Raw genomic sequence first — 26,851 nt, 5'->3', positions numbered from 1 at the left:
TCGAAATTAAGATAGAATGTGTTTTTCAAAACTACAATTCCCAGCACCTGCTTCAAACTACCCGGAACTGTCACTCAGGTTGCCGTGGTTCCAATCTGAGGGATTCCTGTTCGTTTCCTGCAGCACTAGAGTGGAGGTGGTACTGTGAGCGAGACCAGGAATATTCAACAACATCGTAACCTCAATCAACTTTACTATACAATGAAATTTACTGCAATCCTACCCTCCCCCGAAATCCACTGCTTCACAATATTATTGGTAAGTGGCTTGCAGCATTCTAGAACTGGCGGTATCCTGAAAAGCTCCGATCTTCATCCGCCTTTGAAGTGCATCGAGTTCTGTGTGTGTGGCTGGCTGAGCAACGCTAGCTAACGATTTGTCTCTGGGAGCAGCCATGGGAAATGACTTATCAGTCGGGCCAGAAGGGAAAAAAATCACAAATAGTGTGGCCGGTCAAATTTGTTACGATAAACGAGCTATCTTGTCGGATAACTAATTAGCTAGCTATCTTGTGTTGGATGATGATATGTCTTGCTAGGTTGCTGGCTAACTGGCTAGCTTGCAATGTTGTGTAGTTCAGGAGTAGAACTGTCCATCTAGCTAGCAGTTTAACGTTAGCTAGGTACTTAGTAAAGCACTGATTAATGTAACTGGGTAGCTACATAGACATCCATGTCTAGCTAATTAACTGGGTAGATAGACAGAAAGACACAGGAAGATAGTTGTGACAGTTGCTAGCCATAATTACCAAGCCAGCTAGCTAAATACTTCAACGACCGAACTTAGCCAGCAAGACAGTTGAACTGGCCAGTTGGGAAGTTAAATAGCTAACCACCGAGCTAACGTGGTCTTTAAGAGTAGCTAGTTAGCTGGTTTAGCCAGTGAGGCAGCTAGCTAGCAAGCTAACAACGTTATTTAGCTAGCTAGATCAACCATAGTGCGCTTGTAAGCGATTGCTTTTCTTGCTACTTCACGCCTAGTTGTTGTGCGATACACTTGATAATGGCCATCTTAAATAAAACTTTAGTTTACAAGTGGTTATTTTAAGATACGGCCCCGTCGCTTAGTCAGTCCTTAAATTGAAGAAGCCGGTTGGCGAATTCCTCTGTTGTGGCTCATTTCTATTGGCTGACAACCCGGAACTTATTAGTTCTCTGCGGCATGAAGCCGAGGCCTACGCGTCCAGCTATTTATACCAAGCGAACGAAGTTATCAAACCAAGGATATACTAGTTTCACTTTGAAAGTTTAGTTATTTTGCACTTATTCTTACTCATGAAACACGTACATCTTCTCGCAAACTGTGTAGATCAGTTAAAGTAATTGTTTAATAAAAATAAGTTGATTGTTTAACCAGTTAGCCCCATAAAACGCAACGGGTGTCTGTAATAGTCATTCTTTTACTTCCATATTGAGCTGTCAAACATTATATTGTTCTCTAAATCTGTACATATTGAGTGAGCTTAATCGATAGCTGCTTGTTCTGTGCACTTCAGCTGGAAGGTGACCTCGAACCAAAGTCTCAGGTCTGTGTGTGTTGAGAAATCTTTGATAGGAAATCACGACGGGTCATTTGGCTTGGGCGCAATATCTGTCACACACCGATGAGGGAGGCCCGTTGGGACACCGGTCATGAAGTTGTTGAAACGCGTTGTCGGTCACTCGCTGGAGCTTGTGACCCACGCCTATCCCCAGTCACTCTCTAAACGTTACTTTCCTCGAAGGGCAGCCATATTCCCTTAATTCTTTGGCAGTCAGCTGTGCACACAAGACAGGGCATCTTGCTTGCTCATCAGAATCGTTTTCATTTCAAATTGCGCTTCTCAGAGCCTTTAGAAGATCCACGCATAACGGCTCGCATTGAGTGCATGCTTTGGAGGGTCTGCTGTTTAATGTGTAAGCAGTCGGTCTACATGTAGCTGACAACGAAGTCTGGTCACTTGTGGTGAAGCGGAGTGGTATGAATTTCATGAAAGAGTGCCAGGCAGGTATAACCTGTTTAGTCAGTTGTTACAATGGCTATTTAGGTTAGAGAAGGTATAATGAATGCCTACAGTGAGACCCAGGGAGTATTGAATACCCATAACCCTGTCTTGTCTGTGAAGCATTTCATATTTTAATTGCTTTAGCAGTGTGTTAATCTGCTACTTGTTGAGAGGGAAGTCACAGTTAATTACTGTGATCTATTAGTCTGTTAATTGGTAGACTATAGATTAAAAGATTTGAATTTATTTCACTACACCCCAGTCAATGAGCTGACTCTAAGATCGATACGAACTAAACTACATGGATTTAATATTGATTCAGATCCAGTAGACCTTTATTTGCCGGACAGAATGAATGCTACTGTGTTTACTTGGGATGCCTCAAATAGTTTCCCATTTAGTTGTTCTCAGTTGATAGGTATCATACTTCCCTTCCTTTTCTGCTCCCTGTTCACCATATTATTGAATCAGTTCTTATTCACTCCAGCCATTCCTCTGCTCATGTCCTTGACAGGCTCTCTCTTCTTAGAGGGTCAAGACCCTGCTCCAAGCACAACACAGTGAGCGTAAACCGCCTTTTCCGGCTCGTACCACCTGGTGACGGGGCGGAAAGCAAGCAGGGAGGCCGTGCCGCCAATGCAGCAAAGCTTTGATTGGCTGGCACGTGGCGTGTGCCACTGTTCGCGGGCCCCTAGCTCCGGGCCGGAACGTAATCAGCACCACAGACGCGTGTTGCAAACACTGCTGCCATATGGCACCACGTCTCCTGGCAAAGCCGCCGGATCTCGTAGCAGCAGCGTGAGCGTGTGCCCACGAGAGAGAGAGAGAAAGAGAAAGATCCTCTCTGTGCACGGAGCCAATGGATAATGCCACTGTTTGTCTTCCGAGCAATTTACAGCTCAAACTGGGGCCCACTTACAGTCAGGTACTGGAGATAGAGATATCTGCGCATTCCGGGAGGGGAGATGACCGGAGTGGCTCAGTGCTTAATCACTGCAGTAAAGCTATCTCGCGCCCCGCGACCTTTGGCACTGCGGAGCCGGGCTGGGGACCGAGTCGCACCACATCACCCGTGCAGCCGGCGCCCGGGAGCTGGCAAGGTTCACTGAAGTATCGGGGCTGGCCAGAGCGAGAGAGAGCGAGACAATACAGTGGGGGAAAAGAGAAAGTAAAAGAGAGAAGGGGGAGAGAGAGTTTCTCGTCAGCAAGTTCACGACTGATAGTTAACCAGTTTTTGGTAGCAGGTCCAGCCTCACTGGAAAACTTAATGATGGGCACTGTCCACAGTCACAGCACAGGTCCAGCCAGGGGTCAGTCAGAGTCCTTTTTTGTTTGAAACCGCTCTTTAAATTGCTGTCCATGTCATGCTGAACCACAGTTACACAGCACTTCACTGTCACTGAGAAGCACAGTGTTTGCAGAAGCGTTAGGCTACTGATATAACCGTCACCATAACTGGTCCGCCATGACTACACAGATACAACTGCAGATATGATTTGTGTGTATACTCCTGAGGTCCAGCTGGTGTGGCCTGTTGGTTTTCTCTGGGTACACTGGAACATTTGCAGGCACTCCCATGTTTGCTGTATATTCCAGTTTGGCAGACATTTTGCCCGAGAGCCACCAGCACTTCAGGACCTCTCTGGCTTTGATCATGTTCGGACCAGGACGTCACTGTTTTTCAATAGTGACCCTTCTGCAAGTGTATTTGCATGAGCACAAATTGCCCTAATATCCTATTTCCATTTGAATTCCCATCCCAATATAGGTACAGGGTAGTGAAATTTGCATGCAAACTACTGACCGCAGCTTTGCATGCTGCAGTCCTGTGAGCATGACGTTGTCATCATGTGTCTCTTGCAGGCTTGTTTCCTTGCCAGCCTTGGATGTGGTAGCTTGTTTCCTTCATTACTTCTTTCTATTTTTGAACGTGATGGAAAGCTAAAGTAAGGCGTTAAAGATGGTGTGTGCCAGGCTAGTTACAGAGTAGAATATATTTGTGCATTTTGTGCTCAGGTGGAAATACATGGGCCTCTTATAGGAGCCCTGTTGAATGTTTGATAGTGAGCAGAAGTGAGTACGAGATGTTGGCTGAACCACTCTGCAAAGAACAGGTGTTGCTCTCATAGTAAGCAGGCCTTGTACAAACAGAGGAACTGGCGGTAAAAGCCACAAGACAAGCTACTCCCATCCCTGCCTGTAATGTACACATTGGTAATGCCGGTTATTAGCTGTGAACCATCCCCTTGCGGCAGGGTGTCTTTCCAGGCTGAGTTAACCTTCCTGACCGCTGCAATGGGATAGCAGTCCTTCACAAACACCATGCATTCCCACCCTCAGACTGACAGTAAGTGGGTTGTAAATAACCAGGACAGTTTGTTTGACCACTACCCAAGTTTTTTTAAAGCCTAATGTCTGAATATTGCAGCTCTCTGCATTTACAAAATTAGGAATCTGTAAATTTATTTGATGTGATCTTTTTAAAAATGTATGAATTTGTCACGTCTGTACATCCGAGATGTTTAATTCCAACAAAGCTTTATTAGTAGTGGAGAAAATTGTGTTTTTTTCACCATTTCAAATGAAATTTTGTTTTACTTACTTTTAGTTATCTCTAAATGAGCATCTGTTCCTATCAAAGGCTCTTTGGTAGGAACCGACATTCATTGGAAGGACAGAGCTGAGAAGGTTCCCGAACAAAACCTACAGTGAATGGAAATGTCAGGACCCACCGGAACATTCTAGTTTTCCAAAACACCGCTGGTACCCACAGCCCCAAAGTGGAGGACAGTGTAACAGACAGTCTTGACAGGATTTATTAAAGCTCAAAAATATGAATGGTAATTGAATGGGCGTTGTCAGATTTATGATAATCTGCATTTTGAACATGCAAGGGATTTATTTTGCCGCATTATGTCAAAAATTGTAGCGGGACTGCTTGACAATCCTTCACCACTCCTGGCCTCATGTACACGGCTGCACTTATATAGTGGTTGGTCCAGTTGTCTTCTTTATAGTGAAGGGAGCACCATTGTGAATTGCTAACCGGATCTCCAGTGTGACTGGACTGATGCAGTTGGATCCACATCCTACATGCTACAGATTTCACTGTAAGCTCTGTTCTCATTTGACTGAAAGGCATTCCCCCCCTTCTGATTGCACTGAGCTTGCCCAGGGTTACAGAGGGCATATAGTAGAGAGGCAGGATGTGTCACAGTGGGTGTGCGTGTGTGTGTTTGTGCGTGTGTGTTATCTGCTCTGCACTTCCTTTCAGTAATCCACCTCAGTTCAGCACACCCATGAATGCGGCCTACGATTAGCCGCAAACCTTGTTATCATGGCTCTGAAATGGGAAACGCAGAGGGGTTTTCCTGGAAGCAGTCCTGGATATTTCCCCCCGGGGGGGTCTAGAAGGCTGGTCAAGTAGCCATGACGATGAGGCAAAGCTTCTAGCACAGAGCTTCCTCCTTTCAAAAATCCACTGGATGATGTCACATCTGTGGGAATTTCCAGAGTGACATCACAGGCAGTGCTGGTTTGGACGTGTTGACTGTCTCGGAATAGCATGAGGGAAAAGAAAGTCATAGTACTTGAAACCTCAAATGTCCATTCTAAAAGCTAGAAACAGGTAGCTGAAGTGTGTTTTGGAAAATGGAACAAGTGACCATGTGCACGTGCTTAAGATCTGGTCATCCATACAAAATTGCCAAAAGCCTGGGCTGCTGCTTTGCGGTCTGACCACAGTCATAGGTTGACCACACCATTGAGTTCCTATCAGGAATTTGAATAGATGCACAAACAGGGATAAAGCTGCAGTTTTCAGTCAAAGCTTCTGGCTTGAAAACGTGGTCCAGTCTTCACGTCCTTGCAGGCTCTGTGCAGAATGTCACAGTGACTGCCGGAGGCTGGAACTGAGTGAGTGTTGGCTGGAGCACTGCGGGCTACGCCCCAGCCAGGCCAAGGGAGAGGACGAGCGCCGCGGGAACGCCTAGCTTACGTCAGGACCGTGACACGTTCAGACCAGTCAGATGCTGTAGCCTGCCGCTGCGCTGAGGCTTCTCACGGGAACTCGAGTCCAGTGCGTTTGTGCTCGACAAACGCCCCTATCAATGAAGAATTAAACAGCTCACATGCCAAGCTCTTCAGTTCTACGGCTTACTGAAGCAGTGCGGGTTAAGCACCCCTCTCGAGGGTGCGACAGCATTTTCTTGCCTGGGAGTTAACCCAGTGTGACCCTCTGGCATCAAATCCTTTTCCCTTTTCCACACCGCACTGCTGCTGTGGGCCACCCGATGCATTTCATCCAGTTGATAGCATTACCCCTGTCTCAGAGCCAGATGAGCGCAGAACCGCGTCTCTGTCGCTCTGCTCCGTTCGGGTCGTTCCTGCGGAGGACGTGATCTGGGCGGAGCGGGTTCTCGGTTCACGGCTGCGTGGCTTCCCTCTCTCTGCGGTCGAGCCTCCCGCCCTGCTCTGAGAATGTGGGACTGTCTCGCTATCAGCGCTTCCGTCAGCCCAGCGCCACGCCAGGATATTTTCAGTTCTGCTCCGACTCTGTGGCGCGGGAGGCCTGTGCTGTGGGCACCACTGTGCGCAGTGTGGTCACTGTGCAGAGCAGTGCACTCTGGGTAAGAGCGAGAAGGTATAAGAGAGAGGGAGCGTTACACTGAGAGAGAGCACAAGGTTAGGTTTAAAGCCTCATGCTACAGTAGGTTTCACTGACGGGATGTACTGAGCAGTGTCACGTTTCATTATTATCATCCAAACACGGATATCAATTGGATTTACATACAGCATGCTGTTTCTTGTCATAAGCATACAGAAACAGTGTTTATTTTGTCTTAACTTGTCGTTTTTAATGACTACATGGTACAATGACTGTAGAAGTAGCATATGACCGGTTATTTTCAAATCATTGCAACCAACTGGAACCTTCTAAGACAGAGGATGGAAGGGGCACTTGCTGACTATCTGGTCCTGACAGAATGTCTGTGGTAAAGTGCAGACATGGGCTTCAGAAGCTGTTGTAGGTGGAGTGGCTGTGCGCTCCTTCAGCGTGCCATATGGGGAGACTGACGCGCTCCACCGCCGAGCCGCTCATTAGGATGACAGGTGTGTTACTACACCTGGGAGACTTCCTGTCCCCCCGTGGGCGGACCGAACCAACTGGGGAGAGGAGGGGAGGGGCAGTGCCGAGGCTAAAGCTTTCCTCATACAGCAGGCAGAGGTGGATCTCGCCATCATTAACCCAGCTCATCCTTTTGCATGTCCCCGGGGGAGACCTGAGCTCCTCTTCAAAAGGAGGCCTCGGGAAAAAAAATAGGAGCATCTCAGAGAAGCCCAAGTGGGAATTACTCCCCTGTCAGGTGGAAAAACCAGGGCAGAATGAAGATGTATTCACCCCAGATTCAGCGACCTGGAACAGGTCCAAGTGCTCTGTGAGCCTAGGTCTGCTCAAGTGGAGAATGGCATCATACGAAATATGTTGACAGTGATCAGAAATTGACAGTTTCACATCACTGTAATGAGCTTTAATGTTATTCCTCCTGTTTTTTTTCCATGTTTATTGGTTTAGTATTAGTAGCGACTACGTATTGTTACCATTTCTATCTACTGCAAAATTTCAGTGGCAAAAGAATTGCGTCTGTTGCGACTTGGGAAATGTGTGTATCCATATGAACACTCGAACACCTGTTTTGCCCTCACAGGTAGAGCCAACATCCACCCAGGCAGTTTGACATTTTTCGGGTGACCCTCATAAACATCTCCTCACCTCTTCCCAGTCACCTTGCTTTTCTAGGAAACTATGGGGGGCTTGGTCGATGCTGAGCACAGAATCAGAATCAGAATCAAAATAATGTTGTATTTCCAAAAAAGCTACATTTTAGTCTGAGGGAAAATACCCTTTGTACATTTTTTACACCTTTTCTTTTCGCCAAGGTCAAAGGGACGTGAGGAGTCTTCCCCTCCCACGCTCAGTAAGCCTGCAGAAATTTGCATTTCCCAAAGGAATAGTCATATCTGGAGGTAAATATGGCATTATTATGATATTAGTCAGACAAACGATCCTCTGGAGCAAAGGTAATATTTCTTGTGACACCAGCTCTCTGAAAGGTTTCAGCATGCATTGGGATGTCAATTAAACAACCTTTCTGTTCTAGATTTTAGTTATATGGTAATTGCCTTTCTCCAGGGGAGTTCCACTAATAGTTAAAAAAAACATTGTCTCTGTATTCCTGTGTCATTTGTAATACTGCGGAGGTAATTTGACTCAGGTCTGTTTTGAAAGGCAGTCCAAGGCACCTCTGAGGAAAGATTTTGTTCATTTCATTTCCTGCAGTTGCAGGACCTGCACACCAAATCAAATAAAGGAACAGTTAGCGGCATACAGTGCTGAATTGTGGGAAGAGGCTTTGTGCCAGTGCGGGATTGGTTCTTCTACCCAGCTGTGTACCAATCAGCAGTCAGAGCAGATGGTTAAACACAGCTGCTTTCCTCCGTTTTCCCTCCAGGTGCTTTTGTACTGCTGAAATGTCTTCCTGTGGTGGATAATATGTCCTTCTATCCTAAATTTCTTCCCTCCACTCAGCATTAAGGTGGGGGGGGGGGGGGGGGGGGGGGGGGGGGGTCACTGTACTACAGCAAGCTGCAGTCAGTGCATCCTAGAACAAGTGCAGGCTTTTGACCATCATATTCTGTTGATTAAAATATTCTTCCTACAGGAGTTAGACAAAATAATGTAAACCCCAAATAATATATGAATGTTTGTTAACTAATAAGGAGTTGGGCCACCTTTGCCTTCAGAACAGCTTCAGTCCTTTGTTGTAATGCTGTTATACTAGTTTTCAACAGTTTCTAGTGGAATATTAGACCATTCTTCAAGAAGGAAAGCATCCAGCTCTTTGAGAGATGTAGGAGGTGGAAATCTGCTCCACACTTTCTAGACATCCCATAAAAGTTCAATGGTGTTGATGACATGATGATTGGGAAGGCCATAAAAGGTGTTTGACTTCATCCTGGTGTTCCTGAAACCACTTTTTAATCAGCGGTGTATGGAGCTGTTGTTTTCTTGCTCTTGTTTTCTTTCTTGCTCACAGCAGCAGAGTGGATTGGCTTTGGGGCTGTCAGCAGGGTTTACCCGTCTCACTGCTCTCAGGCCGCTGTGATTTATCAGGGGCCCGTGAGCCGCTCAGGTGATAATCAGTGGGGCCTTGCCTATCCTCCAATCAGCACTTACCTCACTGTAACAGGAGGAGAAACTGTTGGTGGGCAGATGTATCCAAGGATTTCATTGGCTACACCCAGCTACACCCTCCTTTGTGAGTGCAAAAGGTTATTGTTGGGGTGTGTAGGTCAGCCAGGGGCCTATGTCCGTCTCTTCGCAGGTTAGTGACCCCTGCTGATCAATTGGCCGCCCGCCGGTCTGCCTGTGAAAAGCTGCGGATGAGGTGTTTTTCTCATGTCTGTGCAAGCTTGGCGTGGCTTGGTATCGCGTTTCGGAGATCATGTTAGTGTGCACTCTCCTGGAGTGTCTGTGGGAGTTGTAGCAATGACGAGCATCTCTCTGATCTCTGTGTTGTTTGCAACGCAACAACAAAAGCTGACTCCTGTAAATGCAGTCACTGCTGCACAGGTTTGGTGGGGTGTGTAGTCAGGGTTTATGGTTGGATGGATTGAAAGATCGTGGCTGCAACTGCGCAGTCAGCAGCAGTTGCAGCAGTCGAGGTCAGCAGTCGGGTGGATCCACAGTGCCACAGCAAGGCACAGAGGCAGCACGTTGTCCTCAAGAGTAAAAATTCCCCTTCCGCTGACGTTCTCCTGTTCTTTTCCCTGCTTCACTGCTGGAAACATGGGGTTGAAAGCTCTTCTTTAAAACAGACACACCTCTAGGGTTGCCCTCCAACAGGCCTGAGGTCAGTCAGAAATGAATGGAATTACATTGACCAACATCAAACTGCATTAAGGCGTAGTGCTGTCAGTGCTAACCGCAGCACATTATGATTACCCAGATCTCCTCAGTTCAAAGTAGTTGACATGTGACTGTTGTGAATTCAAAGACCAAAATAACACTAAAGTTGACAGTGTCCTTTTCAAATCAAGGACACTTAGTACACAAGTGCATAAGTACAACTGCATACCAATCAGTGAATCATTGTAATTAGGTTATAGCAGTGCAACAGAGTCTGTGTTTTTTTTTCCAACGCAGTTTTGATTTGCTTCATTTAAAAAGAAAAAATCTTCACAAGGAATAACATCTTTTGGATGAGAGAAATAGAAGTCACTTAAAACAGGTGGTACATTGAGAAAACACTCTAGATGATCTGAACATAATCACTTTGTGCTGGAAATGTCTGAGGTTATGTATGAGATTAGTTCTAATGAGAGTTGTTTGTTTTTTTTGGAGCTTGCCATCCGATACGCCCCCCGTGTATCTCCTTAGCTAGGGGTGGAGCCTTTATGGTTACCTAGATCTGTTCTCGCTGATACCCCCATTCTGGAGTGAAACTGGTGAAAAAAACAGACACCGAGATTACACACACACACACTCTCACACATATAAACAGGCGCACAAGAGAGAAAATAAAACCATAAACAAAATCGACTGTTCACAACCTCGGGGCGTTTTTGCTGCTCGCCTTTATTTATTAATTATATACTCGGTCTTCACGGATGGATCGCTTCAGGCCACCACATGTCATTCAGAGAGGATAGAAAGAAAGAGAAACAGAGAGAGAGAGAGCGAGCGACAGACCTCCCCCCCTCCCCTGACCAGCATCCCTGGCTGTCTGCAGCGGCTGACTGTATCACAGGCACGGAGGTTACAGAGGCCCGGGAGTGCAGTTTTGTCCTCTTTAAGAGCGATATTTTTAATGCATTCTCTGTCTGATGTCCTCTGTGCTCCAGCAGACAGTCCTCGTACTGTCCCCTCCAGCTAGCGCTTCAAAAACGCGCTCTTTCCAGCAGTATTATCTCCTTGTGATACAGTGCATCGAGAGAGAAAGCCTTCCCTTCCCAGTAAGCATTCGCAATCCAGAGCCACAAAGCTTGTTTTAACTCTCTGTACTCCAGCAAAGGCATAGATCGGTGGGATTTTTGTTGCTTTTCGCTAATTGCTATGAAGCTGGTGTAGATTTGAACAGTAGTTCCAAAAAATACAGCTCTTGTGTGCTCAGCTGTGCGTTGTTTGTCATTGTTGCAAATGCACACAAACTCTCCTCCATACACACACACACACTCTCACACACACTCTCACACACGCACGCACGCACTCACACACGTGCGCGCACACACACACACAAACTCTCCCCCATACACATGCACACTCACACTCACGCACACACTCGCGCACACAGGCACACACTCTGCTGCCAGCGTGAAAGCCTACACCGAGGTTTTCCCTGATTGCAGCTCTTTAGCCTGCGCGGAGCCACATTATCTCAACATTTCACTGAGCCTGCGGTACTCCAGCGGGCTCTGAAGAACGACAGCACCGCCCCTGACTGACAGATGAGCGCTGAGGGCATAACCCTCCACCCCCACCCCCCCAGGCTTCCTCTCCCCACAGAACAGAGTATGGCTGACTGGATGCCACCTCCGCGGCTCACACAGACCAGTGCTAAGAGCTTTTTACACCACGCCATGCTGCTAACGCCAGTCTCTCCCTGAGCCTCATCCCTGATCGCCGTCTCCCACACCGCAAACAGCAGTTTTTCCCCATTTTGCCTGACTTTTGGCAACTTTAGGCAGGGATGTGCACCTTTTGTCACAGAGAAGGATTGGGTAACACACATTGATTTCTGTGTGATAATTACCCATAGCCACAAGGCTAAAGTTAGCTTGTTCAGTGATTGAATCATTAATTTCCCATTGTTTCCTGCAAACAGCTTTACAAATAAAGTGTCCTCTAATCACTAACCAGATGGGAAGCGATTACAACATGGTACGCGCTCTTCGTGGAGAGGTTGTGCTGGTGGCGTGATAAAAAAGCCGCCCGTAGATGGCGCCGTCCCCCTTCCCGGCGTGACCCTCTCTGCGGTTGTCGTTTGCAGGTAGCGGGGCTCTACACTCCGGTGAGAAGCGAAATTACCAGCCTCGATGCAGGAAACATCGACGAAATCCTAAGTGAGTAACGCCCGCTCTTTGCATGTCAGGGAGGGTGGCCACGCCCGTGGGGGCGTGTCTCCGCTGAAAGGAAGGCTGTCAAGGGGCGGGGTTCTGATGCAGCAGGGTGGAGATTGGGTAGGACAGATGGACAGATGTGGGACCAGAATGTTGTTAGTTCAGATAAATTGGGTGGGAAACGTCAGCTTTGAGCGCCATGTTTTTGGGGCGTTAGTTTAAGAAATAATTGTTGGTTTTTGTCCGTTTCCCTTGCAGACAGTGCTGGAGTTGCGTTAGTGAATTTTTATGCAGACTGGTGAGTATAGCCCTATGCCCTGCCGAGCTATGGACGGAAGAGTGTGTTCCAGTCTCTCCATCTTTGCTGGGCTTTGAAATCCCACTCTGCTATTCACTTCTCTGTCAAACCTTTAAAAAATGTACTTACTGTACAATATCAGATAATCAATGTGGAAAATCAATCAGGCATGGCTGGAGGGGGATTCTGCTGTGTGACTGACAACACAAAATGCTGTAATTGAAAGTCAGATCTTCTCTCTGTCCCTGTGTGTGTGTGTGTGTGTGTGTGTGTGTGTGTGTGTGTGTGTGTGTGTGTGTGTTTCCCAGGTGCCGGTTCAGTCAGATGCTGCACCCCATCTTTGAGGAGGCCTCTAATGTGGTGCGGGAAGAGTTCCCTGATACTAAGCAAGTGGTGTTCGCTCGCGTGGACTGTGATCAGCACTGTAAGTCTCCTTACACCGACACACATACACACACACACACACACACACAAACCCACCAATACAGTCACACACACAAACCCACCAATACATTCACACATGCACTCACTCACTCCTTCACTCATACTCACACGCTCACTCACACACAATTCACTCATTCACTTCCACTTCCAGAGACACACACATGCATACGTGTACACATGCAGACACACCCGTACACACGCAAACACACGTGTGCAAGCACACAGCACACAGCATACAGCACGCACACACATGCAGAAAACAGACACAGTCTGCAGCCAGCTTCATCCTTTGAGATAAAGCAAATTAAAGGGAATTATTGATGACCTGAAAAGTGTTTGATGGCTAATGACAAAACTGCGCTCCCCTCTGAAGTCCCCGGCAGCTTAAAGACACCCAGCGGGGGCGGGGTGCCAGGGCCGGTGGGCGTTTGGGGCTGGGGATGAACGGGAGAGGGCGGGAGGGAGGCGCCGGGGGGTGCGGGGGTGCGGGGGTGGGCGGGTGGGGGGGAGCTCGGACACCCGCTGCGCTGAGAAAAAGAGGACGACTTTGGAGAATTTTTAACCCTCTGTCGGGCGCCATCTTTCATCTCTGTGATTCACCAGCTCACTGATGTATGTCACGTGGCAGCCTGGGCATAGATGTAGAATTCCTAGACCGGACATCCCGAGCAGCAGAATGCAAGCATGTCTGATCTGGTTGGCCATACCGGCGAGGGAAGCTACTTAGGCATATAATGAAATATTTCATATATGCGTACTTTCGCTCAGGGTGCCATATTGTATTTTGCCATATAAATCACTGTGCATTTGAGCTGCACCCAAGTATTACTGGACCAATCCCGCGTCTCCCTTCTGGCAGTTCTCGCTCACCCCAGCCAATCACAGGTTTGGGTGAGGCTCAGACTTGTGTTTCGTGCTCCCGGCTGTTGTTTATTTTTTCTTTCATTCTTTCACGTCCGCGTGGGCCAGGAGCCTGCACGGCGTGTCAGTGAAGGGGGAGGAGCTAACACTTCAGGCCTTGGGCCCGGTTCTCCGCACAGTTCCCCGTCGCTATCATCAGGCCTTCAAACCCAGCCGTTCACTCATCAGGACCTGGCTGGCACCACTTTGAGGCCCCGCGCGTCTGATGAAAGGGTTCGCAGTGCGGACCCTGGAGCTGCTGGAACAGGCCGGCTCTCAGGGCCGGGAGCTCTGTGCGGCTTGGCCTGCGGCAGCGAAAGTGTGCATGTGTGGCTGGTTACGCCAGGGAGCGGCAGGGTGGCAGCATGCACATCAAGAGACTTGGAGAGCGTCCGCCACAGGAAGGTCTGGGCAGCGCTTCCTCTGCTCGACACGTGGCGGTTTGAAGGCCTGGACGGCGCTGAGCGTGTTATAGAACTCCGCGTTATAACCAGGGGTCTATAATATGCGCTCACTTACTCATTCACTCACACACACTCATACACACACACGTCACACACAAGTCAGAGTCGCCATCCAGCGCTGAAATTCCTCCCCTCCACACCCTTTGATGTAGTACGCACCATTGACGGCTTTTCTCTCCCTCTCTCCCTCTCTGTCTTTCTCTCTCCCCCTCTCCCTCCCTCTCTTTCTCTCACTCTACCTCTCTCACCATCTCCCTCCCTCCCTTTCTCTCTCTCCCCGTCTCACAGCCGACATCGCCCAGCGTTACCGCATCAGTAAGTACCCCACCCTCAAGCTCTTCCGCAACGGCATGATGATGAAGAGGGAGTACCGGGGTCAGAGGTCAGTGTCCGCCATCGCCGACTTCATCCGACAGCAGAAGGTGGATCCGGTGAAGGAGCTGCAGAGTCTGGAGGAGGTCGCCACCATCGACGTAAGTACACACACATGCGCGCGCGCGCGCACACACACACACACACACACACACACACATGAATTTACACATACACATGTACGCATACAAATACAAGTACACACATACAGTGCTGGCCAAAAGTATTGGCACCCCTGCAATTCTGTCAGATAATGCTCAATTTCTCCCAGAAAATGATTGCAATTACAAATGTTTTGGTAGTAATATCTTCATTTATTTTGCTTGCAATGAAAAAACACAAAAGACAATGAAAAAAAAATTAAATCAATTATCATTTTACACAAAACTCCAAAAATGGACCGGACAAAAGTATTGGCACCCTCAGCCTAATACTTGGTAGCACAACCTTTGGACAAAATAACTGCGAACAACCGCTTCCGGTATCCATCAATGAGTTTCTTACAATGCTCTGCTGGAATTTTAGACCATTCTTCTTTGGCAAACTGCTCCAGCTCCCTGAGATTTGAAGGGTGCCTTCTCCAAACTGCCATTTTCAGATCTCTCCACAAGTGTTCTATGGGATTCAGGTCTGGACTCATTGCTGGCCACTTTAGAAGTCTCCAGTGCTTTCCCTCAAACCATTTTCTAGTGCTTTTTGAAGTGTGCTTTGGGTCATTGTCCTGCTGGAAGACCCATGACCTCTGAGGGAGACCCAGCTTTCTCACACTGGGCCCTACATTACGCTGCAAAATTTGTTGGTAGTCTTCAGACTTCATAATGCCATGCACACGGTCAAGCAGTCCAGTGCCAGAGGCAGCAAAGCAACCCCAAAACATCAGGGAACCTCCGCCATGTTTGACTGTGGGGACCGTGTTCTTTTCTTTGAAGGCCTCGTTTTTTTTCCTGTAAACTCTATGTTGATGCCTTTTCCCAAAAAGCTCTACTTTTGTCTCATCTGACCAGAGAACATTCTTCCAAAATGTTTTTGGCTTTCTCAGGTAAGTTTTAGCAAACTCCAGCCTGGCTTTTTTATGTCTCTGGGTCAGAAGTGGAGTCTTCCTGGGTATCCTACCATAGAGTCCCTTTTCATTCAGACACCGACGGATAGTACGGGTTGACACTGTTGTACCCTCGGACTGCAGGACAGCTTGAACTTGTCTGGATGTTAGTCGAGGTTCTTTATCCACCATCCGCACAATCTTTCGTTGAAATCTCTCGTCAATTTTTCTTTTCCGTCCACATCTAGGGAGGTTAGCCACAGTGCCATGGGCTTTAAACCTATTGATGACACTGCGCACGGTAGACACAGGAACATTCAGGTCTTTGGAGATGGACTTGTAGCCTTGAGATTGCCCATGCTTCCTCACAATTTTGCTTCTCAAGTCCTCAGACAGTTCTTTGGTCTTCTTTCTTTTCTCCATACTCAATGTGGTACACACAAGGACACAGGACAGAGGTTGAGTCAACTTTAATCCATTTTAACTGGCTGCAAGTGTGATTTAGTGATTGCCACCACCTGTTATGTGTCACAGGTAAGTAACAGGTGCTGTTAATTACACAAATTAGAGAAGCATCACATGATTTTTCAAAGGGTGCCAATACTTTTGTCCGGCCCATTTTTGGAGTTTTGTGTAAATTGATACTTGATTTGACTTTTTTTTCTTTCTCTTTTGTGTTTTTTTATTGCAAGCAAAATAAATGAAGATATTACTACCAAAACATTTGTAATTGCAATCATTTTCTGGGAGAAATTGAGCATTATCTGACAGAATTGCAGGGGTGCCAATACTTTTGGCCAGCACTGTACACGTACCCATACACACACACGCGCGCGCGCACGCTCGCGGACAGACACGCACGCACACAGACACATTGCCAGGAGCGGGTTATATGAAGCATCACTAGATGTGGGTAGCCCTCGTGCTGCTTGGCCCTCACTGGCTCTCTCCACCCCCTCACAGAGGAGTAAACGCACCATTATTGGCTACTTCGACCGGAAGGACTCTGACAACTACCACACGTTCGAGAAGGTCGCCAACATCTTACGCGACGACTGCGTCTTCCTGACTGCCTTCGGGTGGGTGTCACGCTGGCTTTTGTGCGCGCGTGTGTGTGTGTGTGTGTGTGTGTGTGTGTGTGTGTGTGTGTGTCTGTCTGTGTGTCTGTGTGTGTGTTTGTGTTTGTGTCTGTGTTTGTGTCTGTGTGTGTGTGTGTGTCTGTGTGTGTGTGTGTGTGTGTGTGTCTGTGTGTGTGTGTGTGTGTGTGCAGGCATACATGGGTGTGCTTGTTTGTGTCTCTGCACACTCTCATCTTTACAGATCAGTACAGCTGCATTGCCATGGCCATGGTGTCAAAGAAGCTGCAGTGCTACTTTTGGGACACGTCCCACGAGACACATTTGCTCCCATTAGCTTCCGCTCTGGAGTGATAAGGAAGAAGGTTCCTGACCTCTGACCTCCACCATGCTGCACATGGATGGCCTACCCTTTGTCCTAATGGGCTGCTTTCCCTGTGGGCGGGGTCTCATTGCTGAATTAACCTCATCTGCAGTTAATCTCATTGCAGGGAGGTGTCCAAGCCAGAGAGGTTCAGTGGAGATAACGTGATCTACAAGCCCATTGGGGTGAGTGTGGCACTGCCTTCTGATTTATTTTACATGCAAATGTTCTGATAATCAATCCCTGCTCTTTTTTTCTCCCCATCACTGTATGAAACTACTTCTGTGTTAAAAATGTGACACTGCAAAGCGGTGTGCATTTGCTCCCAGTCTCACACAGAGAAATTAGATATCAGGTGCCCATCCCACACACTCCCCTGGAGTTGTAATTTAAAACACGGAATGCTGAGGACTTTTTTGAGTATATGCTCTTATCTAGAGTATCTGGTATAGTTACATATCATCTATTTATACAGCTGGATATTTGTAAGAGCACTTAGGGTTAAAGTACCTTGCACAAGGATACAGTAGCAGTGAACCACCCGGGAATCGAACCAGTGACCTTTGGGTCACTAGCCCTGCCCCTCACCTCCACACCACACAGATGAGGAATCGTATGTCTGGTCACGGCTGTAACAGACAGCTTTCAGCAGTAAAACGCACTGATGGCCGGAAGGATATTGCCCTGATTCTTCCCTTTATGGCAAACCCTAGCGGATGCAGTCAGGCTATGGGTCAGGAACAGTGACCCTTGACCTGTCTGTCCCACGGTTCCCTGTAATGCACTCTATGTCGTATGCTGGAAGGGGTAGCGTGGGGGGGGGGGACGGCGTTATGCCCTCTACCCAGGGCTCCTGGGAGCCTCTCTCACCTTCTCTCATCCTCTCTTGCAGGAGAGCATACCTGACATGGTCTACCTGGGCTCGCTCACCAACTTTGACCTGACGTACGCCTGGGCGCAGGACAAGTGCGTGCCCCTGGTGCGCGAGATCACCTTCGAGAATGGAGAGGTGCGTACAAACCCCCGTCCCTTTATACAATACAATAGAATAGAACTTTATGGTCCTTTAACACAAAGGAATGGAGTAGAACTTTATGCAACAGAATAGAACTGTTTATGCAATAGAACATTAATTTATACAGTAGAATAGTCCCTTTATGCAACAGAAGAGAACTGTATACAACAGAATAGTCATCTTATGCAATAGAATAGAACTTTATGCAATAGAACATTAAATTATACCATAGAATAGTCCCTTTATGCAACAGAAGAGAATAGAATTGTATACAACAGAACAGTCATCTTATACAATAGAATAGAACTATACAGTAGAATATTCCCTTACTACATTAGAAAAGTTGTCCCTTGAAACAATACAGTAGAGTAGAACTTTATCCAATAGAATAGAACTGTTTGCAGGAGAAAAGAACCTTATCCAATAGAATTATGCCTTTGTACAGTAGAGTGGAATGTCCCAGCATCTCTGCAGTGTCTTGAGGGCTCTCATTGCTGTGTCAGGGCGTCCCTATCTGTTCCTCTTGCCCCTGTCCGGGCCATCGATTCTGTGCGTGTCCTTTCCCTCGGCCGGCCTTCCTGTCCGCGGCTCATCGGAAAGTGCCGGCTCCCATTGATCCAGGAGCGTCGCCGCAGGCGGGGGAGCGGGGGGCGGGAGGGAGGAGGAGGGGTGAGCCGGCATCGAATCGTCTTGCCTTGCCCTTTGCGGAGAGCCGGTGCCGTGACATTTCTCCGTTCGCGGGGAACGCGAGGATTCGGGAGGTGTGGGGTGGAGGGGGGGGCATGGGGGAACGGGGGCGATTAGGTGGGAGACGGGGGTGGGGCTTAACAAGCCGCCGTCAAAAGTTCGGGCCCGGGTCGATCCACGTTTGCCAAGCGCCGAGCCGCCAGGGGGACGGGGCTTGTCAGAAAGGCCCCTCTCCTTTGATGTGGAACACAGTGTCTAGTAGGGCTGTTGTGGGGAGGGTTGGGGGGGGTTGGCTGTAATGCTATTACCCTGCCCCGTGACCTCCTTCACCTGTTAACACAGCGCCGGGACAGAGAAACGTTTCAGACTGAAGAGGCAGCGGCCGTCCCTCTGGCGTGCACAGCAGCCCAGCCGATTAGCATGTGAATGCCCCCGCCCCCCTCCCGCCCACTCCGCGGCACCCACAGTGTACTTTTCCCACCGTCCTGGGACGTGCACCGGAGGGGCAGGGCTGTTTTGCGCCCTCCCGCCCGGGCGCCAGTGCGCAACATCCCCCGGTCCCCCCTGCCCCCGCCCCCGCCCCCGCCCCTGGGGCCTTGTTTGCCGAATCGCGCATTTGGGATCCCGGTTTACGCGTCGCCCGGCAACGGCCGAGCCAATGCGAGCTCGCGCACACTCACACGTGCGCGTTCGAGCGAGCACGCACTGACCCCACCGAAGGGCCCGCTCCCCTCTCCCACCCCCGCCTCCGTGTATCGCCCTCCGCCTCCTTTCTTCTTCTCGGCAGAAGACGAATGAGTGATTTCGTTTTTGGTCCTGTGGAGTCGGGTGCATTTTCGACCCCCCGTTACAACGCTCCGCAGTCCGACAGTTTACATTCTCCTCCCCGTCTTAACAGCGTTTATCCTACTCACAGCCCACTCTGTTCTCAGTGCACACCGTGGGTTGACTACTTGATCTTCAGCTGCAATTACGGTAGTTTTGTTAACACACAAAGCTGGCCCTTCCGTGAGTAGTGTCTGGATCTGAAGTGGAGAGATTTCCTGGGCACCGAATTCTACAGAGATTCGGTTTGTGAAGGATGGAGACAAACAACCCCAAAAGGCACTTTAGGCCAAACATTGAATTGCAGTCCAGTACATTATTGGCTTTTAGCAGATGCTTTTATCCAGAGCGACTCATGTAGGTTACAATTTTTATGTTATCCATTTTTACAGCTGGATATTTACTGAGGCAATTCTGGGTTAAGTACCTGGCCCAAGGGTACGTCAGCAGTGGCCCAGCGGGGAATCGAACAAACAACTTTTCAGTTACGAGTCCTGCTACTTACCACTCTGCTACACCGCCCTGTATCAGTACCACCACACGGATCAATACCACCGTCAGTCAGAAAACAGCTTGAGAGTTTCAGAAACTGCAGTTCTGTTTGGCGTCCCATTGTACAGCTGCGGTGACATAAAGCTCTAGATCAGAGCATGCTGTATCAGTGACTCACGAGAGTGATCATCAGCAAAATAAAAGAAAGTCTGTCTTTCAGAATAATTAGAGCTAACAGATTCCAGACAGGCGTGTGTAAATGCCATATTATTACGAGTGCCGGCTTATTGTGGAATAGAGGCCGTGAGCGGTAATGAACTTGCCGAGTCTCCCTGGCAGCTCGCTGGTTCCTCGATAGAGCAGTTCGCACCAGGCGTCTCTCTCCGCTGCGTTTGCGGGTGCCGGTTCCTGGCCCCTTTTTGCGTCCCACGGGAGCATACGGCATCGTAATCTTTTCCAGTCGCTGGCTCGTATATACTCGCCCCCCCGGCTCGTATATCATGCCACACGCCTGTCCTCAGATTAGTATTCTGAAGGATTCACGCTCAGGTTTACGGCTTGTGTGTAAGGGTAGTATATTAGCGGTGGGCTGGGCGATAAAAAGCATTTAACAGGATGGTGTTGAGACGAGATGAGGCAAGCCGGGCAGGTTTATGCATGACGCGGTTTATTGGAGGGTGAGATGCGGTGGGAGGGGAGTGGTCGGTAGGTCCTGTCTGACCCAGAGGTGATAAGCCAATGACCCGCGGTGTTTCACCTGTGTCCTCCACCCCCCACCCTATGACCCCGCTCCAGGAACTGACGGAAGAAGGGATCCCCTTCCTCATTCTCTTCCACATGAAGGACGACAACGAAAGCCTGGAGAAGTTCCAGCATGAAGTGGCCCGGCAGCTCATCAGTGAGAAAGGTAGGAGTGCCAGCGACCTGAAGGGGGCGCCAACGGCCGGGTGGAGGAAGAGGGGAGCGGGGAATGGACTCCTTTAGCTGATGGCTCCTAGTGGGAGGCAAGCCAATGACTCTTTTAGCAGACAGTGAAGCTTATGTGGGTTTGAAAGGAAGCATTCCTTTAGTCACTGCTCTGACTCTCGGTGGCCTTCTCTCTGTATCCATTTCTGTCTCTCTTCCCCCCTCACCCTGTCCCTCTCTACATCTCTTTCATGTCTGTCCCTGTCTCTCTCTCCCTCCCTCTCCATCCCTGTGTTTTCATTCTCTCTCAATTTCTCTCCCTGTCTGTCTCTCACTCCCTCTCTCACTCTTTTTCCCTCCGTCTCCTTCTTTCCTTCCCTCGTCCAGGCTCCATCAACTTCCTCCATGCTGACTGCGACAAGTTCCGCCACCCCCTCCTCCACATCCAGAAGACCCCAGCCGACTGCCCCGTCATCGCCATAGACAGCTTCCGCCACATGTATGTCTTCCCAGAGTTCAGCGACTTGGCGTAAGTACCCAGCAGCCACTGCTCTGCTGCCTTTTTTTCCCCATTTTCTTTCTCTTTTTTCATACCGACTTTAATTAAAATTTCTGAGGTGGCGTTTGTTCCGTTGCCTGTCGGCGCGTTGTCTGTCTCTCTCCCGGCGACCGGAGGGACAGGGGTTTTAATCACAGCTCAACAACTGTCCCCCCTGGGGAAGAAGTGTGGGGGGGGGGGGGTTATCTCCCTGTTCCGAGCACCTGGTGATTAAACCCCAATTACCATACCTGCCACTAACTGGGCGCTGTCATCCGACCACTCCACAACCTCGGGACTCCCCCCAGAAACAAGGCATTCAATTAAATGGAATCCGCGAGCGCGCTAAAGACTCGGCTCGGGGTTGGAGAGAGGCACGCAAGGCGGCGCGAGGGGAGGGTGACTCATTTCTTAATCGCTCGCTCATTTCTTACAAATGACACCACTTTGTGCGCCGCGTGTCAATAATATTTTGCAGTTTCGCCAAGTGACGGCTGCGTGCGCGGCGACTTGGTACCTGCCCGTGTTACCACAAGTTTAGAGCGTGTATTTTTTATATGTATATATACGCCAGCGGAATGCTGGTGTGTCGCAGGTGGGATTAGAACCCACGACATGCCGACATGCTGGATGACTAACTGGCAAAAAGTACAATCACTGCTCTTCCCCAACACCGTTCTCTCTTTTCTTATACTGCCAACCTCTATGGTCTCGTGGCAGTATCGAAAAGGTATTTTGAACAGTTTGCTGGATCTACTTTGACATGTGGCCTTATCGTGAAATGTGTCCCTTGTTCGGAAGAGCTACAGTTCGCAGGTATTTCACCCACTACCAGGGGGTGTCGCACCACGTCAGCTTTCGAGAAACCCCTGGGTCTGACTCGAAAAAACGAAATGGTTCAGAACAGACGTGTTCTGGTGCAGTTAAAGCAAAAGCACAAGAAGCCTCGCAGACGTGGCACGTGCGTCGTAATCGGATCAAGGCCCGCCCGCCCGTCACAGAAGGGGTTTGATCATACAGGGGGCATTATTTCTAAAAAGCCCCAGGGCCTGTCTCCAAAATGATCCCCCCCCCGCGCCTCCGCTCCACTGCAGTAATCTCATCAGATAATGATCCAAATCTGAAGCACATCATCCCTATGTACACAGCTTTGTTTCTGTGCCCTGATTTAATTTCTCAAATGCGTTTCATGCGTCCGTCGCACATTCTCCTCTGCCAGCACATGCATTTATCTGATTGGCCAATCATACTCGGAGACATGTCTGTTGCATTGAAAGTTTATGACCTGTTGTTTGTCCCGCAGCTAAAATTGAACCCTTGAGATGGTGATCTTTTTTTATCCCGCCCTGTCTTAGGGTAAAATCATCTCCCCACTGTGTTTCTCAGTGCTGGCGGGTCTTAAGCACCCACAAATTACTCACTTCACCAAAATGCTTGTGCCAGGGCCTCCAGGATTTTAGTGATGTCATGTTAAAAGGCAGGAAGGGAATCAAAAGTCCATCTGAAGGCTTTTTTTTTTTTTAAATGGCCAGTGAGTATTTGAAACTGAACCCTACCCTAGGGAATGTGTTTGGTTGGACGCCTCCCAAGTACTTATTAATCAGCTTTTTTAGGGGCCGTTGATTTGGTGCGTGCTCGGTACAAACCAAAGGCTTTCCCTGGAGCTCAATTTCAAATGCTAATTGACACCTTCCAAAAATTGAAATTAAATTGCCACGTTCCAGTCAGGAATGTACGTCCGGTGATAATTGTGCAGTAAACTATCGATTTCCCTTTTCTGCCCTGAGAATGGCCCACGGTGTCCTTTAAAATGTGAATTTGTTTATTGTGGTCGTAATGAAATCACGGCTTTGATGGCGCTAATATGAACATCTGAGTGGAATTTAAATTTGCAAAAACTATCACCTCCACACTCAGCCACCGAATAGTTTTCACAGTATAGTTTGCTGCGAGTATGAGGGCTAGAAGCTGTTTTTTGCTGGTTAGCACTAGCTCAGTGATGATGAGTGATTATTTCCACAGAACACTGGGAGATTACTGTCAGATTTTGGGCTAAGGTAGAAACACTGTACTCTAGAAGATTTAAGCATCCGTGAGCAGTTTGCTATAACACTTTCAGCTTCACTTGATGGCAACAGAAAACCTCATAAAAAACTTGGAATGCAATTGGTCTCTTTTGACTCCAGAATCCTTTGTGAGCTTAACAGAGTTAAAGCCAGCTGTTTAAAGGCAGGGGACACATGCACTCAGTTACCACAGTCATGGCTGTAGTATTTTGGGGTTGTTACATGTCACAGGCATTGTTACCGACTGCACACAGCCAAAAGAGTCTCTCGTAGGCTCTGGATGCAGGGGATGCCCAGTTGGGGACACCTCTGGCGGGAGCGTCTTTCGCTCCTGTGACTAACAGAATAAGCCGACACCCCTCCTCCCCCTGGGGCAGCTTTGGTTATTGAGTGAATGTGGGCGTGGCAGCTGCCCCTGGCGACAGGACGGAAACGAGCCTGCAGGCCGCACACGGGGGTGGGCGGGGGGGGCAGACAGGACCCACCTCCTCCGCGATCACAAACGTGCCTGACGGTCGATAGATAAAATGGATCGGAGAGCGCTGACCAGTGACACCCAGATGATGGGGGAGCGGTAGTGTGTGTGTGTGTGTGTGTGTGTGTGTGTGTGTGTGTGTTTGGGGGGGTGGGGGTGTAAGGGGACTGTAGTCCAAATTGATCGAGTCCTCTCCCCGCTTATCTGCGCCATGCAAGCAATTATCGGCGCTCCCGAAGACCTTTTTCGGAGCTGCCGTGTCGATCGGCAGGACCCGGACAGCTGCGTTGTTTGTAAACACCTCCGATAGGGCGTGCCGGGGGGGGGGGGGGGCGACAGCATGTAGCAGCAGCAGCAGAACATGAGCTGGTAGCACACGTTAGGACGCGGGGTCCTGGGCCCTGACTCTGTGTTTGCCGGCAGGGTTCCTGGCAAGCTGCGGCAGTTTGTTCTTGACTTGCACTCTGGGAAGCTGCACCGGGAGTTCCACCACGGCCCAGACCCCACCGACAGCACCCCCGGGCAGGTGAGCTTCTCCGCGGCATCTAACCTTCGATGTGGTCACCACACTGATGAATTTACCGTTCACCCTCTTGCTGTTTTGCCCTGCTGTGTTCTGTGTGAGAATGTGTCGTACCATGTATATACAGTAAGAAACGCATTAAAAATTCATACTTGTAATTTCAAATGTGGTGCAGCTCAGTGCCAGCTCAAGATGGACACCACCAGTTATGAATACTGTCCTATTTTTTGGGTCCGTAAATGTTATCCAAAGTACTTTCAGAATTCTGACGTGCCAGTTTTGATGTGTGAGGCTCTGCAAACATAACCTGCCTCTACTGACCCCTCCTGTGGATCTGCCACTATTTACCCCTAGACTTTAAGGAGACCTTAACAGGACCTCTGCAGCTGAAATGCTTTTGATCATAACGCAGTCTTTGGAGTGCCCAGCATTGTGCAACCACTTACCATATCACTTGCGTCATCGTCGTGTACCGGGCACCCACAACAACTTACCACTAAAATACATACATATTATACGAATTAGTTATTTGTTCAGTAAATTGTTTATTTTTAATTACCGTTTTTTTTTTTTTTTTTTTTTTTAAGGAGGAGAACAAAGAGTTACCCAGCAACCCCCCAGAGAGCTCCTTCCAAAAACTGGCCCCCAGCGAAACCCGTTACACCATCCTCAGGGACAAGGATGAGCTGTAGCCCACCTGTTGGACATGCGCGCAGTTAGGACGGACAGACGGACGAATAGACGGATGGACAGAGGGACAACAGCACAGTAGAAAACCATTACCAGTCCCAGAGATGGGGGGGAGGGGAGGGGGCGGGTCCGACCACACAGCGACACCTGGAACAACCTATATTTTCATAAATCTTGCGTGTACAATTTTTATTTTGGATAAAAAGGAGGAAAAAAACAAGAAGAGGTTCTTAGGTAGGAAGGGCAGGGGTGATGAGTTTAAAAAAAAAAAAAAGGAAAAAAGAAAACCATTTTTACTTTTATTTTTGGAGCTTGTAAATATGTTTGTGCTGAGTGGGTCAGTTTCTATGCGATCCTTATCTAAATTAAATGCTGAGTTTTTTTTTTTTGTTTTGTTTTTCCACATTTTTTGTCTACCAATAAATTTCTTTTTTTGTAAGAAAAAAGAAAAGGAGACCCCCGCAGAAGAGGGGGATGGTCCCAATGACATGAACGAAACAGTCTTGGCATTTAAATCTCGGTTTGCAGTTCGGACCTGCTGGCGTCACATTGAGAGTTGCTGTTAGGGAGCGAATTTACCCATCATCCATCTCTCCCGGATGGAGAGCCCGTACTTTTAATCTGTATTTATACATATGTACAGTTCCTTCCCGGATTACCACAGAGGTAGTGATGCGTCTCATTGCAGCCCATTCCACATGGCGGGGGGGGGGGGGGTTTGGGGGTTGGGGGGGTGGCGTAGGGGATCCATTTTTGAATCAGTCATTTCCGAAGGGGAGGAAGGAAAAGCAAGAAGTAAATTAAAACATTTTACAAGATCAGTGTGATGTGTGTCTTTCTTTTCTCATTTGAAGGGGAAACCTGAGTTGAACACAGGGACGGTATTGCCACGTTACAGTTCAGCTGGGCTTTCCCCAGCAATGCTAATCTATGTAGTGTTCATAAGAATTGCTTTATCAGAATGGTAATGTTTGAAGAATAGAGAATCATTATAGGCTTAGGGTTACTGCACAGGGGGAGGTGTGGCCTTCATTTCCTGGTCCCACCCCCCTTCAGATATCATTGGACGGTACAAACAGAAGAGATGGATGGAGAGAAGAGGGGATGGAGACTGATTAGTTAAAAAAAAAAAAAAACCTCCATTTACATTCATATTTATTCATTTACACATTTACTGTTAACTAGAGCTATTTACAAAGCAAAGACACAAAAGAGTGTTCAATGTTATATACTGTGTACTGAATAACAGTACAACAGTAACTGCTGCCATACTGAGTAAGTACTACAATGAAACATTTCAGCACCAAGTTCAATGAATAACACTCAAGAGGATTAGTTACACCTAGAATGCGATAGGGGTGACACTGAACTTATCTCAGGATCTGCAGAGACACTTCTGAACTCGCTGGAGATGACTGTGTGAGTGACACACTCACTCCCATGAAGCCCCGTGCACCCGGCGTCTTTTTTTAAACCAGTGACATTTCGCCCATCCGCACTTCAAACCCTGCACACCTACACACGGCGTCTGCGTGCTGGGGGTTTTCTGGAGTCGACCTGCGACGTCACCGCAG

The 26,851-nt window shown here is 48.5% G+C and overlaps 1 protein-coding gene across 1 annotated transcript; it reads left to right on the top strand.

The window, feature by feature from the left end:
* Window positions 1-112: 112 nt before the first annotated feature.
* Window positions 113-25,979, top strand: erp44 (endoplasmic reticulum protein 44). Its single transcript, XM_036539846.1, has 12 exons — window positions 113-258; window positions 12,034-12,106; window positions 12,362-12,401; window positions 12,710-12,825; window positions 14,498-14,682; window positions 16,584-16,699; window positions 17,188-17,245; window positions 17,953-18,069; window positions 20,875-20,986; window positions 21,373-21,514; window positions 24,488-24,590; window positions 25,175-25,979. The coding sequence occupies exons 1-12, from the start codon at window positions 202-204 to the stop codon at window positions 25,277-25,279; spliced, it is 1,224 nt and encodes a 407-aa protein (XP_036395739.1). The 5' UTR covers window positions 113-201; the 3' UTR covers window positions 25,280-25,979.
* The last annotated feature ends 872 nt before the right edge of the window (window positions 25,980-26,851 follow it).

This window comes from Megalops cyprinoides, chromosome 10 (genome assembly GCF_013368585.1).
Source record: "Megalops cyprinoides isolate fMegCyp1 chromosome 10, fMegCyp1.pri, whole genome shotgun sequence".
Taxonomy (NCBI): Eukaryota; Metazoa; Chordata; class Actinopteri; order Elopiformes; family Megalopidae; genus Megalops; species Megalops cyprinoides.
This window is presented reverse-complemented; position numbering and strand designations above follow the sequence as displayed.